Source organism: Myodes glareolus, chromosome 2 (genome assembly GCF_982192425.1).
Source record: "Myodes glareolus chromosome 2, mMyoGla1.1, whole genome shotgun sequence".
Lineage (NCBI taxonomy): Eukaryota > Metazoa > Chordata > Mammalia > Rodentia > Cricetidae > Myodes > Myodes glareolus.
The window spans coordinates 12,738,893-12,755,905 of record NC_142027.1 but is presented as its reverse complement, the minus strand read 5'-3'; the positions used below and the strand labels follow the sequence as shown (position 1 = coordinate 12,755,905).

General features: G+C 37.4%; 1 protein-coding gene across 7 annotated transcripts in view; it reads right to left on the bottom strand.

Annotated features, from left to right (window-relative positions):
- Nucleotides 1–17,013, bottom strand: part of Grik1 (glutamate ionotropic receptor kainate type subunit 1) — a 391,370-nt gene that overhangs the window by 107,684 nt on the left and 266,673 nt on the right. For all 7 annotated transcript variants that reach the window (XM_087899389.1, XM_087899394.1, XM_087899401.1 and 4 more), the window contains exon 5: nt 10–63. In XM_087899389.1, coding sequence (XP_087755515.1) covers nt 10–63 — 54 coding nt within the window. The remainder of the gene's footprint in view (nt 1–9; nt 64–17,013) is intronic.

Genomic DNA, 17,013 nt, shown 5'->3' with positions numbered 1-17,013 from the left:
AGCACTCACCAGGGTCGTGAAGAAGTAGTGGTAGTATTCAGTCATCATCCCCATGAACAAAATCTGCAACGGAGACACGAGGGGAAGAGTCAGAAGGAGGATGCTAAGAAAAGGCCATCAGTAGCATGTCTGCAAAAACTTGGAAACGCAGAATTCAGAAAGCTGCAGACCTAGTAGACCAGTGTCCTGAGTCCAGTTAGTGGCTGGTGAGAAGGCCACTGAGGTCCAGTTTCCCTTAATGAAGTAATTGGTCTGATGATCAAATTTAAAAGTAGTTTCCAGTCAACACATCTGATGTTTGGAGTTGAGTGTGATGGCATAGGATTTTGTCTTTTCTGTTGCCTTAAGCTTCCAAAAGCAACCACTAGCCTAGAAATGTAATGTGATTGTATAGTCTTTATCCTTAGCACAATGCTTCTCTCAGATTACAAGTTGTTGTTTGTTGACGGAGTAATGCTAGTATGCAGATGTATTCAAGTGAGAATCTATAACTGAATGTGTCTCTGAAAACTTACTACATCACTTTTATTTCTGTTTTTCAACATTGTTTAGTGTATCTTAGTAGAATTAGGAGACATGTATATTTCTATCATTCTTTAGTCAAATAGATTTTTAATGTATATTTCTTTATTCTTCATTATTTTAGTGTACAAAATAGTACTATTATAATCATATATACTTAATAATATCATGCACGGTGTTCTCCTTGACATTTTTGCTTTGCCCAAATTGACCCTCTTTTGCTTGTATACCACACACACACAAACACACACACACTTACACACACGCACACACACACACACACACACACACACACACACAGATTTCAGAGATGCGAGAAAATATGTCTTCTAGAGCTTATTCTCTGCTGCATCTTTAGGATCGTGATACTTCCAGAAATCCTATGAGTTTACATACTGTTTTATTTGTTAGGCGAAGAGGAAGGTAGCTATGAGATGTAGGGATAGAAGGTAGGTAGTTTATTATGTAGTGATCATACTTTTATGCTCAATGCAGAAGAAAATGTTTTGAATGGCTTTCTACATCTTCTGCGTCAGGGTATTATCTTTCTTGTTGCTGAGTTTCAAAAGCACTACTTAGATGCTACTTGTTGTTCTTGATTTTGGAATTAATAAGAAATGCACAAGTTACATTTCTCTTTCTTTTAAGCCACATTATAATTCTTTATTGCTTGAGAGACTTTGCTGAGGTATATAAGTTGTAAGGGAAAAATAAATAATACAAAGGTAGACATCGGGAAGTGATGGAGAAGTCATCGGGAAAGCCAGAAGGGAAACATTGGGGAAGAGAAACAGAACAAAAATAGAACAGAATTAAACAAGCAACAAAAGGGATAATAAAGTGGAGAGCTAAGCTTTGGCTCTTAAAAAAGTCCTTGTCTGTCTGTCTGTCCAGGAGCTGGAGTGATGGCTTAGTGGTTAAGAGCACTGGCTGTAGTTTTAAAAAGTTGAACTTCTAAGAGCCAAACCTTAGAAAAGAGGAGATGAACTACAAGTTGCCTTTCTGGAGCATTTTTTCCTGACACGTCTGGCTCTCTCAAAGTTTTTAAGTCAGGATTTCTTGAGGCCTATCATAGAGCCCTTCATGTTACAGGAACTCCTTCAGCCAAAAGCCTTTAAGATACCGGCCCACTTTGGATGTGGTCCCATGTACTATACGTGCAGACAAAAAGCATAAATAAGCAGCCCCCCTCCTTTTTTTTTTGCTGGATTTGTTTCCAGTTCTCTGTGCATGCAAAGGACTGTGGGTTGCTACCCTTACTGTGAGTTTATCTCCAAATAAATAAACCTTTCTTATACACCATCCCGGGCTGTTGTGGAACTCTTTGATACTACTACACGTTCTGGATCAGGGTATCTGAGTGGTGGAGCGCCATTGGTCTGTGGAAAGCAGGAACCTTGGTAGTGAAGACCAAACACACTTAGAACTTAGACTAGAAAGATGGCTTCGAAAAGAATGGGAAAAGACTCTGGAAGTTGCCAGAGCATGTGTCTAACATGTGCAAACTGGCATGAAGGGGAATAAAGAAGGAAGAGTGTATTTAAAGACAGCGGTAACACAGTGTTGACTCCCAGGAAACACTCACCTCTGCTAACATGGGAAGCAGAGGCCATTTAACCAATCTGAAATGTCTGAAACTAAGACCAGTGATGGGGAACCCTTGCTGTGACTCACGAGCTAATGACTTCTGAGTTGTTCTATGGTGCTCACAGTATCAGGCACACAGATGGGATTTTAAAGGTGGGGTTTGCTTTAGGGCCATCAGTGGCATTTAGAACCATGCACAGTGAGGTCTTGTTAACTGGTTTCTTCTACCATTCAAGCATAAAGAGCTGGCCTGCCAGAATCCGGTAGGAGTCCAGTTCTTCATTTTGATTATCAGATAGTGTAAAGGGAACTGTGTAAATTTTATGTTAAGCTATGAATCTGGACACAGAGTTTAATTGATCATTTCTGGAATTGAAACTGAAATACAAATCCATCTGAGTTTACAGCTTTCATGTTGATAAAATTTTCTTTTTGAACCTTGTAGAAGGTTTTGATCCCCTGTTGTGAACTTGAACACTTTTTAAGAAGAAAAGGCATTTAAATCATTATTTTATTATTGTTTTTTTAATTTCTGGAGGCAAGTATTCATTTTCTATGTGTTATTCAGAATTAGAAATGGGATGAGGTGATAGAGCAAGCAGCAGCTGGCGGGCCTGTTTTTATTGCAGAAGGAAACCTTGAACCTTCCAGGTCTTCTTTGCATTTGCTGTCTCACAGAAGTCTCTGCTCTCTTTCCTAGCTAGGAGTTTAGATTAGAATCTCTCTGACTTTGTTCTGATTTTCCTAGAAATTATGAAACAAGTGCAGGGTATAGATCATAACCCTATCAGCTTTGTGGACATTTCAGAACCAGAAGAAAGAAAAACCTTCAAGATAAAAAATAAATGAGAAAGCTCTAAGAAAGACGTGTTTTGAGAGTTGTCCTTCGTAGGCCCATAGACTGTGACACAGAGCTCTGTCCTCTGAGAGCATGCTTTATAAGCATCTCCTTATGACTTTGTCTTTAGATGTTGGTATTTCAACTAAAATCAGGAAGGGATTAAGAAAAATGTCACATCAGGATAAATGTCAGTTTTAAAAACAAAAATTTATAATCACGGCATGGAGAGTTTTCTAATAGACTTTTGCAGAAGTGGCCTTTTTTCTACGACCACCTTCTCTGCATTCTTTGGCTGTGTTTATTGGCTGAGTGGATGGGTGGTGCTCAGTTTCCTAAGCTGCTATTGCTGTGTGAACTTAAACCAGTGTGCGTGCTTCACCAAGTTCACACTGCTAAGTACAAGTTCTCCTTCTCTTTAAATCATTACATCACAAACAGTGCTATATGACAAATACGGGATCAACTGTGTCGTCTCCAGTTATACCGTACATTCTCGTTAATTGCCTACACTATTATAATCCTCTAATAATACGAATTTCCAAGCGTAATTACTATCAAGTAAGTTGTGATGTCATATCATTGGCATAGAGAGAAATAAAAACTCAGTGAGGTACGGATACACAAGACTGAACTCTCAGAACTGCGGAGGCTCAGACAATAGGTTTGCAAGGCCAAATCCAGCCTCAGCAGCACAGGGCACAAGATGGAGTTGAGGGATGATGAGATCCCTAGTTTGGAAGCCATTAATTCTGTTAGCTAAATTTCTGGCCCAATGGGCACATGACTGGATGGTAAGTCCTAGTGCTTACATGAGGCCATGTACTGGCTGTAGCCAACAAGATGGGAAAGATAAGGAGATTTGCCATCTTGCTAACTCTAGCATATCAGTTGCTTGGTTATTAACACTGGGAGAAACTATTCTTTTTCTGAATAAATGTCTTTTTTTTTCTTCTTTCATAAATACCAGGAATCATGTAAGTGATCCTGCTAACAAGTTTGTTTTCATTTTTTGGAAGGTTAATGTCAAAATCATAAGCTCTTCAGTCAGAAACACAGTTATATTTCCTTGTCTGGACAAATATCATCCAGGTTTATGTTTTTCTTAACCAACTTTCCCCTACCAATTCTCTACTCCAATTAATAGACATTATTATTCTGTTTCAAATGTCTTTTTTTCTGGGCTGCTCTAATTCGTTATAAGCTAACGATACTATAAACAAATAATCACGCTGTATTACTTGAGGGTCAATTTTAAGAACGTAAGGAGACTAATAGCAAAAGAGGCAAAATCTGTGTCTTTAGTAAGTATATTGTACCTTCATAACATAATCCATAAGGAGAAAAGATGGTGTGAGTTTCTTTGATTGGTTACTCTGCCTTGTGCTACTGAGCTAGGAAAGTCTACATGGCTATTCCTTTGTTTCAATTTTTATCTTCTTTTATTTCTATCTAGAATTAATCTGCATACGGAAGAACAAAAGCTCAATGCCACTTGGCTCCTGAAAGAGCATTTCTAGTGGTTCCATTAATACCAGTATTCTTTGAGACACAGCTACTGCTCATTAACAATGGTGATACCACAGTAATTCAGATGCCTTGTGAGGTTTTAGCAACTGTCAGGAACCCTTTACACAGTAGCACCTGTCTAGCTCTGTAGTCCTTAGATGAGCTCTTAGAATTCAACGGGTGGTTATCAAGTACACTGAGCAGCACAATGTTCAAATATATGTCATGTATTTTCTAAGATCTGAATGACATTTAGACGAAGAAGGCCTAGATTATAGGGTTTTGAAGTGTGCGGTGGCTGCAGAGTCATTGTGGAAGATAGATGGAGGCAAACATTCCAATAGCATCTCTCAGTGCCTAAAGAATCCTAACCTTCACTCTGTTCTGTTCTCCCAAAGTAGTACCATGCTACAGAGATAGCAACAGCAAATATCCTCCATAAATTCCCAACATCTATCATTAAGGGCAAGCTATATATCAAAAATAATGACTATTATACAGTAACTATAGTTGCAAAGCCTTTAAATAGAGCCTGGAGTTCTCCTGGGCTATTTTGAGTATTTTTTGGAATATTTTTATGGCTTTTTATTACTGCTTCTTCCCTTGAAAAAATACATGTACTGGAAGTTTATATTGACTAAACCAAAGTATATTGCTACTTTTATAGTTTTCTCTATAGAAGGATGAAGTTCCAGCCATCAGACATGACTTCTAGTCAATAACTTCAAGTGAATATCTTCCAAATGTGTTGTGTACACTGTAGCTGAAGTAAAAGCTTTTCTTCCAGACAGGAATAATCTCCTTCTGCATAAAAATCTTCAGAGTGAGATGGTATTAGGAACCAGAGGAATGATTTTAAGATATAAATTTGAGCTCCAGGTGCATCATTTTTTTTCTGTGATACTTACAGTCCCATCCATACTTTCTTTGAATGGGATAGTTTTAGTCTACATGAGTTGTACTGTCTGTCATCAATGAAATAAGTGAGGAACAGGCTACTCTTTTGAAATATCTTCTTTGTCAACGTTTTCTTCCACATCAAATCAATGTTAAATCCCAAAGGATAGTTTATTAGAAGAGAATCACAGTGAGTCCAAAAGTCCCTGATCTTCAGAAGAATAGACTGAAGTTCTCTATGGGTGTTCACATTCTGACTTGAGTACATAGTCACATGATTATTTGCACGGCAAAGGACATGTTATGGAATCATGGCTTATCTATGTGGACACAAGGTACCCTTTTCAGGTAGAAGCAAGAGGACTGGAAGCTGAAAGGGCGATAGTCAGGAATGGGATTTAATAATGCCCAGCATGGTCGTCAGATATAAAGACCTGGTTTGACCTTTGTCAGATATGTAGAGCGATTTGCCCTTCATGCTGAACTTCATGAACATTCAATGAACATTCATTATATATGAATACTTGGTTTAGCTTTTATCAAATAAGAAGATCTGGCTTGACCTTCGTAAGATATGAGGACCTAGTTTGCTCTCCACCAGATATGAAGGTTTTTTCATCTTCACTACATTTAAAGACTTGGTTCAACTTTCTCAGATCTGAAGACGTGGTTTGACCTTCATTTTGAACTACATTATATATGAAAAATTGTCTTAGCCTTCATCAAGTAGAAGACCTGACTTGACCCTCACAAGACATGAATATCTGGTTCTATCTTCATTAGATTTGAAGACAAAGTACAATTTTCATCTGATGTGAAGTCCCTGGTTTGTCACACTGAGGGGTGGCCTTGGAATTACTGTCATTACATGATATAAAAGGTGAGGCAAACACTGAAAATTGGGATCAAGAAGCATGATGTCACCCTTGGTATGGATGATAATAAACTACAACAGGTTGTGTGTCTTATGTATCAGTACTGGCCTAGCACTCTTGTATGCACTGTTAAATTTGGTGTTTTTCATCATGACATGAAGCATGTGAAATTGCATCTCACAAATAAAGGCATAAAATAACAAATCATCTGATCTAGATGATAACCTTATTTATTAGGCTAGGGTTTTAAAAGTCTTCTTATTCCTTCATCATAATGTACTATTGGGCACACAGAAAGAACCCTGAAAGTATTAGCTGAAGAGAAATAAAATTCATATATCACAGAATGCCCAGATGACAGAGAGTTTGATTAATAGTTGTTGGAAGTTGTAAGGGAAGACCCTTTTGGTAAGATTTTTTCATTTTTGGAGTGTTGAAGAAGCAGATGTGCTTGGTATTGCTGTAGAAATTCCTACCACTACTAGCCTTTAAGTTACCTGCCCACCTGGGCATGGCCTCTTATAAATGTTGCCTAAATCACGTGCAATTGCTCTCTCTTCCGGCTACATGATTCAGTTCCTGTTCCCTATTCATGCACAGGACTGTGATCTGTGAGTCTATACCTAAATAAATAACCCTTATTATACTCAGTTCTGAGCAAGTGTGGGATTTCTTTATAGTGTCTTTTTTCACTTGCCACCCCCCCCCCCCACAGGTAAGAACTCCACACCTACTAGGTGGACCGGCTTAAAGGCCTAACTGGTCCACAGCCCAAAATATCTCCCACCCCCACCTATTTGGCTTGCTTTTACCTACTAAGTGGTTTTTGTAAAAACCCCCACCACAGCGGAGCTTATTGAATGTGGCTACTTGGAAATTTTCCAAGCCTGTGCACAATCCTGCCCATCCTACTGCCGGCATTCCCTGCCGCATGGCAACTTGTGCAGCCTCCAGTTTGTGCTGTCTGCCCATGAGTTCTTGCTCCATGTACGGAATCGATTTAATTACTTTTAATTTGTCAAGCAAAGCATATTTCTCAGTATTTAACCCGCACCAAGGTGAGAAACCAAAGCAGTGCTGGATTATGCCTGGCACCACCGGTTGTGCTGCCTCTAGTCACGACTCTGCAACCATGGCACCTGCTGGGCAATAAAGATTATTATACCTTAAACAATTTACTGGACCTCATAACAGGTAATTAATAAATCAATAAATGTGAAAGTTATATGATGGCAGACAACATTACCATGGAAAATTGTAGTAACTTTTTTGCAAATGCTATAGATTGTGTTCTGCAAGACTTATAAAGTTATGGTGAGATATCCAATTATTGGATACTGGGACTCAGTTCTTTTCTTCGTATTGTATCTTTAAGAAAATGGTTTGATAACAGAGCCAAAAATGAGGCACTTTTAGAAATGATACAGTCTTTACAGACTAATAATGAACAGCTAGCTGACAGGATTAATGCCATCAAAAATCAAGTTACCTGAAAAAAATACTATTGAAAAGGATAACATTAATTTGACAGACAAAATTGAATCCATGTCAAAGGGTACTGAGAAATTATCTGAAAGAATTCATACTGTTGAATTTGGCAATCAAAATTTGACAAAAATGTTATGATAGGTTAACAGATGGAGTATCTCTCCAGGAAGGCAATCTGCACATTATCCAAATAATGTCCAAGAATGAGATGTTATCTTTAAATGAAAAACTTCAGACCTTGGAATCACATGTGCAGAATGAGGTCCAGAGGCTAGATGCCTCAATGAAATCACTAGAAATATATGCAAGCCAGGAGATTTAGGCTTTATAAAAGACAGTAGTAAAAAGATTTGAAATGATTGAAAAAATTATTAAAGCTGATGAGCAAAGAAAGAAGGTACAAGGACAGGATTTAACATCACCAGTAGCTGTCAGAGATGACATACCCACGGTTTTAGCTTCCTACCCTGTAATCCACTCTGACAAAGCATCAAGTTCTAAAGGCTCAAAAGGATCCAAAGAAGGTAGATAGATACCTATAGGAATGAATGATCTAAAAGAAATTAAGCAAGATTTTGTAACTTACGGCTTGCATTTTACATTTGTTAGGGAGATGGTAAAGGCATGGGCTTATAGAATGAAAACCATGACACATGACTGGCTAATGTTAATTTTAGCAGTCCTGAATGATGGGCTTCAATTGATATTTAAATGTGACTTCAGGAAAGAGGCTAAATTAGGAGAGGCCGATTGTGGGCCCTTAATGACTTTCAAAGATTTTTAGGAAACATTTTCAATTATATGGCCAGCTGTTGGGATAGCACCTGATCTAATAGTTCATTTAAACAGAACCTTAGATGGTGACAAAGACTTAAACCATCCCAGAGAATTAACAGCTGAAGCAGAAAAGGAATGATGGTTGTTGAAGAAAAATACAGGATTCACATGGGGATAGGGTGAATCCAAATCTTAATTGCATTCTAGTCATATTGCCTTCCAGAATTTCCCCCACAGGAATTTTAATGCAAAGGGAAGATATTATCTTATAATGAATCTTTTACCACATAAACCAAGTAAAAAATTAAAAACATATATGGAAAAAGTTTCTGAATTAATTATAAAAGGAAAATTGAGACTTCATCAACTACCAGGTAAAGACACAGCAGAGATTATAGTGTTTTTTACTTCTATGAAATTAAAAAATTATGGGAAGACAATGAACCGTGGCAAAAATCTTGTGCTAAATTTTTAGGAGAAATTAATAGCAATTATTTCAAAAGTGATAGAATTAACTATAAAGTTAGTTCTCTTTATAAAAAGAGAACTACTTGGATCCTTCCCCACATTGTATGGGACACACCAATCACTGGAGCCCATACATTCTAAGCTGATGCAAATAAAGCAGGAAAGGCAGGTTACAATCAGAAGATTTAAGTAAGGTGGAACAAAGCCCTTTTAATTCTGTCAAAAAGGCAGAATTATATGCTATTCTTATGGTACTAAGGGGTTTTAAAGAATCTCTTAATATAGTTACTGATCACAATATGCAGAAAGAGTTGTCTTGCATATTGAAACTGCTGTATTTATACCTGATGATACTGAATTGACTTCATTATTCGTACAGGTTCAACATATAATCAGGAATAGGTTCTGTCCCAGATATATAACGCACATCCAATCCCATACAGGTCTTCCAGGTCCTCTAGTACAAGGTAATGCAGAAATTTATCAATTATTGATTGGAAATTTGTTGAAGGCCTCAGAATTTCATACGAAACATCCTGTCAGTAGTAAAGGTTTAAAGAAAGAGTTTTTCATTACATGGCAGCAAGCGAGGAGATTATAATGAGATGTCCTACTTTCTCTTTCTATAACCAAACACTACTATCTACAGGGAGTAACCCAAAGGGTACTCAAAGGAATGAAATATGGCTGGTGGATGTGTTCTACTTTGCAGAGTTTGAAAAACTAAAATATGTACACCAAAACATATTCAGGTTTTCAATGGGCACTGCTTTGAGCTCAGAAAAGGCTGATTCGGTAATTACACATTTATTTAAAGTTATGGTCATCATAGGTATACCTACACATATAAAGACAGATAATGGTCAATCATATGTCTCTAAGAAAATGAAACACTTTTGCTTATTATAATATAAAGCATATTACAGGTATGTTACACAATTCTACAGGTTAGGCAGTTATAGAAAGATCAAATCAAACTACAAACAGAAAGGGGTGCAAAATACTCCAAGAAATAGATTACATAATAGATTACATAATGCTATTTTGACCTTGAATTTTCTTAATGCTAATGAGAAAGGAACAACAGCAGCAGAGAGACATTGGCTAATATAGAAGTTTTCTGAATTAAATCAGCCAGTGTATTTCAAAAATGTGTTGACCTCACAGTAGAAGCCTGGAGATGTGCTACGTTGGAGAAGAGGGTTTCCTCTGTTTCAACAGGAGAAGAAAAGTTATGGTTACCAACAAAATTAATAAAGATTCAGTTTGAAAAAGAGAAATCTCTTAAGAAAGAGAAATGGAACCTCATCCACAGAGGTGACAACTAGTCAGGTGGTAAGGAAACCCTCATAAGGGTTGGGGCAGGGTTCTATTCTTGTCTTTGCAGGAAAATATTCATCTTCAAAAAGTCAAGAGACCCTGAACGTCCAGATGCCTAAAGAGGAAAATATAATTATCTGGATAGAATCACCAAGCAAAGGGAATTATGACTTATGAGGACAAGTCATCTGAGGGTGAGAATCTCTAAACATAAATTAGAACAATAGTCATGGCTCACTTAAAAATCAAAGCTGGCTAAGGAGTTGGACAATGGCTCCGTCCTTCTCTAATCCAAGCATGTTGTTAAAAAAATTCAGAGTTTCTGTCTCATGTCAAGAGCTGTCAGACAGAAAGAAGGGAGAATTTAGGAAAAAAACATTTACTTTTCTTCATACCTATTTTTGTCTCTATCATACTTTTCATTGAATATATGTCTGTATAAGCAATGTTTAAGTTCTCCACAATTAACAATGAATTTTCTTGCAGTAATCTTTGAAGATTCCAGGAAGAAGATGGGGCCCCACAAAAACAACTCCTCCTGGTTGATATGATATCATGATGCTGATAGCACTACTATAAGACCTGTTTTGGGTACCAGCTGCTCAAGATGGTTCCAACTTTGTAGTTGAAATGGTGCACTTTTTTTTAAACAACGTTCTGGCCAGAACTCCAAATAGCAACCTCAGAAAAACCCTACTGAATACTCAGAACCTATTTGCAACTGTACAAGACAATAATATTGAAACTCAACCATCATTTTACTTTCATAGGATTCCATAGAAAGAACATCATCTCCATGACAGCTGGAAGTAATTACAGAGGATGATGTCCCATCTCCCAACAAAGTTGTCCTCAGGGATAGGAACATCATTAAGGGGTTGATTATAACTGTTATAGGGTTGGAGATTGGGGGAAATTATATAGACTCAGGGATAATAGATTAGTGAGAGCTTACTCACACTAATACTAGTGAGTAATAGAGTGAATACTTGTGAGCTATTATTCATAGGCAATTTACATTGATATAGATTCTTATATATTGATACAAACTTAAATTATATTTAATATGTTCCTATTTTCATCTACAATATTTGTATACTTGGGCAACGTTATTTTGCTATATTGTATGCATTCTACCTCTGCTTAAGACATTTTGTATATTGATACAATTTTAGGATATATTTATCATATTGCAATATACATTTATAACTCTAGTCAAGATACTTATATGTTCTTTACATTTTGAGGTCATTGTCCTCATTTGTTGCACAGTTGTTTAAAGATTGTTTAATATTCTAATATGAAATCTTAGTCTTTAAGTTATATAGGTCAGTAGTCATCCATATTTGTCATGCTAATAGACTAATAAGGTTCTTTAGATCCATAGAGATTGTATTCTACATAGATAGGTAATCTTCAACCCCTTCAAAGAGCTGTAGAATATGGCATTTAAATAACTTATGGTTCTGTTGACATGAGACATAATTGCTCCTGGCAGCACCAATCTATTCCCAAGAGAATGTTAAGCATCGAGGACACTCCACTTGGAGCTTGTTTTATTCTTGGCAATACTGGCCTTATGGCAAGGAATTGTCCATGCATCGACCACTGACAAAATTTATGTCTGAACAGACAAGCAGAATACAAGAAAAAATACTGTCAAATCTTGCCAAGACAGGGTAAAATGGTTTTGAAATATTTCCTGCCTGTGAAAATGGTCTGTCAGTTACTCTAGGCCTTAGCCAAATTTGGTTGCTCTAATGTTGCAAATGAGACTTTGGGTGATTGCCCAGGTAGCCGGTTGTCTCTGTCATTTGTTGCACATTTGGGAAGTGGCTTGTTTTCACTTCCTGCTTACTCAAGTAATATTATTTCCCTTCTCAGGTCTTCAATGGGGTTGAAGACTAGATAGTTGTAGTTACTTTCCTCTCATGACTTGGCCAAATTATTTATAATACAAGACTTAAACTCCTTAAGATAGGATAATTACTGAAACATTTATTACATGTTTCTTGCTTGATATTGTTTATATTGGTTGTAATTATAATTTTTATATATGATATTTGTTCTTTCTTATTTAAACAAAAGGGGGAGGTGCTGTAAGAATTCCTACCACCAGTAGCCTTTAAGTTACCTTCCCATTGGGAGTGGCCTCTTATACTATAAATGCTGATGTAAAACATGTGATTACCCTCTCTTTAGACAGCTGTTCCTGTTCCCCATTTGTGCAGAGGACTGTGATCTGTGAATCTACCCCTAAATAAATAACCCTTTATTATGCTCAACTCTGAGCTAGTGTGGGATTTCTTTTTAGCATTCTTCTTCATGGTATAGCAACATGATTTTTCCCCTTACATAGTCTTGATGTTCATTTGAAAATTGGAGACATGGTATGTACCCAACAGGGATCACATCTCCACAATTGTATAGAAGACTAAAATTCACTGTTCCTAGTGAAATCTTAAGATATGGTCCAATAAATACAACTATAATTCTTTGCATGATTATTTTTCTAAAATAGATCTACCTTAAACCCAGGATACATTTTTATCTTCTCTTAAAGCCAAATTTTGATGGGGCTGGAATGAAGCATTGGCATATTTCTGAAGAGAAATACATCGAAATATATCTACAACACTTTATTGCTTGCTATTTGAAGTTCAAACCTATTTCAGTCTTCTAAATATACTTTTTAGAGGATTTGTAGAATCTTCAAGTGGGCATTCTGAATAATATGAACATGGTTGATTGGAGAACATTTCCAGTAAATTGTTGGCTATTCATAAAGGTCAATTAATTGTTGTATGATTTAGATAGAACATTCATATCTGTGAACTGCTCCTTATAACTAAAACTAACTATATGCTCAGGGGCTCTAAATATACTTTAATATCAGCCCGAGAGAAGCCTAATTATAATGAGAACATACTGCCAAAATAATTGTATAATATACTACCAATTATCATCCAGTTAATGTAAATTGAGATACATCATGATTATGTCGTAAGGATTTATCCACAGTAATGAACTGATCAATTAGCTGGCTCAAAGACCATCAAAGGACGTGAAGAACTTAAAAGATAATGTATTGCTTAATTAAGTCCTCATTTCTTAGGCAGCCTACTAAATACAAGGCAGTGTACAAATTCTTTACATTTCAACCCTGGTGAGAGAATCCATGAGCATGGGAAAATATGGAAGCTCTAAGCTAAAGACATACATAGCCAGCTTGGAATCTGATAATCCTATTCGTAGGCGAGGTGATGAAGCTGGAGCAAAGCTAGTAGATTTTCTTCCTGGGGTGTATATAAATGACCATTAACAACTCAGGCAAGAAGGGCATCAGGCCCTTGCCTGAAGTTCCAGCTTTGCCATCTCTGTTACTTGTAATATGCAGATATTTTAATCTGATAAAAAGAAATCATTTTAGACAAATGGATAGCATGTGCTGGCAATAGGATGTACCAAATGCATAAATGTTATTTATTAATTTATTTGGGGAAAGAGTCAAATACTTCCAACTAGATAACCAAGTTTCTATTCATTGTCCTTCTGTTTCTACTTATAGTCCCCTATTAGTCTACAAAGTGACTTCATGGTTTTAGACCAGGTTGTAGTCATTAAGTGGATAGGTTTTTGTGACCTCGTTTTCTGTGCCTCCTTTTGCCCTCAGAGGGCAGGCAGAGGTTTACTACTGTGTTACTGTTGCTTGTACCTTGACATCTTTAATTTTCAAAACTACTGAAATATAGAATGACTTTTTCTACTATCTCAACTATGTTCTATCCTTGGCCATGGGGCTACATGCATTGGCATATCTATCTATCTATCTATCTATCTATCTATCTATCTATCTATCTATCTATCTATCTATCTATCTATCTATTTGGGTCTTCTATAAAGATAGAAACCATTAGATATATGAGAATCAAAGAAACAACTTTCTGTAAGAAGTAAAGGCTAACACATGTACTCTAGATTTCATAACTGTAATAATCAGTTGGCATCTCATATGCAACGAAAACAATCTAAACCCTTAGTTTGTTTAAATCCTTAGATAACTTTTAAACCCCATTTTGCTACTTACTGGCTATGTGATGTTATTCGTGATGCATAATCTCGTTGAGCATACATTTTTTTTGTACAGAGATTGTTTTGGGGGTGAGGGATGTTTTTATAGCAATAAAATGAATGCTACACCAAGTATCTCAGGAAACATCAGGCATTAGACAACAGTAGTCCTTAGGATATCTGGTCTACCCTGTATGTCTGTTATTAGAAAAGATGGACTAAGATGCCAGTTATAAGGCACAGGTTTGCACCTCTCAGCATTGTGTGGCTGTGCTCAGTGGTGGTTTTCGTCCTGAGAGACAAAGAGTGATTGTATGAGCCTTGTCTAATCACCCCTGTTTGCCCTCATCACAGCCTGTGGGCACAACACATTAAGGCAAAAATCAATGCACAGAATTATTTGATTAATCAGCATTGCCATCATATTTCTTAGCAAAGAAGCTAAGCATTTAAGGAAAAACATTTTCTTTGTGACCTTGTTTTTGTGGTAATTGAATGAGAACAGAAAGAAAGGGGAACATGCAAGAGTATAAACATGTTGATAGGAAAGAATGCAATATAATTTTATAAAGTATTTTCATTCAAAATGTCTTATTGCTCAATTCTAGCTCACTGCCTCTCTGCTACCACAAGTATTATGGGGAAGGGCCTACGTCTCTGAAGCACATACTCATGTAATGACAGAAAAGGTTTCCCAATTGGAAAAGAGGCTCAAGATCACCCTGGACTGTTTTCCAGCTCAGGAAGTTGCTGGGCCCCACTGCTGCTTTTCTAAGGGATGGAGCCCCCACAGAGGCTTCCCTCCCCTCTTTAAGCCACTATGCCAGAAGGGGTTTATAAAAGTTTAAAGCGAATTTGACCCTGTCCAAAGTGCCAAACTGATTTTTCTGTAGTGGAGTCATAGTTTCACAGATATTTTATTTTTTACTGCTGTAAGATTTCAGGATAGGAAGAAGCTTGACTTCTGAGGAAACTGAAGCCTCGAGGAATGACTGGCCCAAATGTTCCTTGGCAGAGCTGGAAGCTCACCATTCTTGGCATACAATGTACCTTCCCCCCTACTGTGCCAAAGGTTAAGCTTAGTTAAGTATGCTAACTAAGCATTCTGCTAGTGAGCTATCTCCCTTACAGGATTGCTGTACTCTAAGTCGGTAGAAGGGAGATTACTTTGGCGATCATGTATTGAAAGACTCTAATAGTTGCTAATTCACTCATTTCTTTATTCAATCATTGCACAACTCACTATGTGATATAACATAGCAAGTGCTGGGAATGTAAGTAAACAGAGAAAATGCCTTGTCCCTCTGGGGCTTACTGCTTAATAGGGGAAACAGACTAATCAGGTCACTGTGTTTTCAGGCCCCATATCTCTCCCTGATGTGTAGATTACTGGAGGCTACAATCTTGTAAGAAGTCTAGGAAAAGGAAGGTTCAAGTCCCTGCAGGACTTAATGTTTTATATTAAAAATTACTCAGTTCATAGAAGAAGAAATTATGATCTCTGAGCATCAGTTTTCAACAGGAATAGAAGAAGGCTACTAATCCTGCGGGAGTGATGGGCCATTAAATCCCTGCCTGCAGTCAGGCTCCGCTTGAGAGTTCAACACATAATGTCTTCCTACCCTTCTCTTTATCATAAAAACTCATTACCTGTCAGGTATTTCCTCAAAGAATGACTCCACGAGAAAAGGTGCATATGTGCAATAGTCACTGGAGAAAGGAGAAGGACTTTGGGGTATTAGAGTAAGGAAGGGACTCCTCAGCAGACAGGATATCAGGATGCTCTCTGGAACGTGACGCATGAATGAGGTGGGTGTGGCGGCTTGGACCTGTGACCTAGTCCTTGGGACCCCTCAGCTGTTTGAGGGAAACTGGAACTGCAGACATTTGCAAAGGCAGTATGTTCATGAGAAAGCTGCACTCTTCTCTAGTCTAATCAAGTCTTGACATTTGAATTTCGAACTAATTTTGGGGAAATAACGTCCCAGATTCTCATCATATAGCACTTGTTCAATATGAATAGGGATAATCACTCCGCCAAGTGATTAGCATGCTCAATAATAACTATAGATGCTTCTCCACTTTTTTAACTTTTAGATAAATGTCAAATACCTTCCTTAAGGTGCATTTAATTTTATTTTTCTCTCTAGAAGCATTTTCAGGAGAGAAAATGTAATGATGGTGCAGGGAAGAGCCAGGCACTGATGGGAAGGAACAGGAAGGGGATGCCAAACTGACCTGGAAGAGTGTTCTCAGTAGCATTTTTTTATACACAGAAAAGGAAAGCTATTAATACCAACCTCATAGAAAGAACAGAAGAAAGTGGATGTGATTTTCCTAGAGATTTCTGCCAGCCTGCTTCTGACAGTCCATTGCAAAAAGAGGGTCCTTCATGGTAACATGATTTCATAGCCTTTGACATCTGGCTGCCTGCAGAGACCATGTGGCAGCCTGACTTGACAGAGTCAAGTTGTATGGGCCTTTTTACTTAGCAGAGCTCCGGTTTCTTCTATTCCTAAGTAAGGGTGCCAAACTCACCTCAGAATGTATGCCATGGGAGTGTAAGAAGCCAGGTATCACAATTATCATCTAGCAAAGTCCTCCATCAAGGACATGAGCCTCCTTCATTTTTTTCCTTTAGTATATTGTAATCAGAATCAG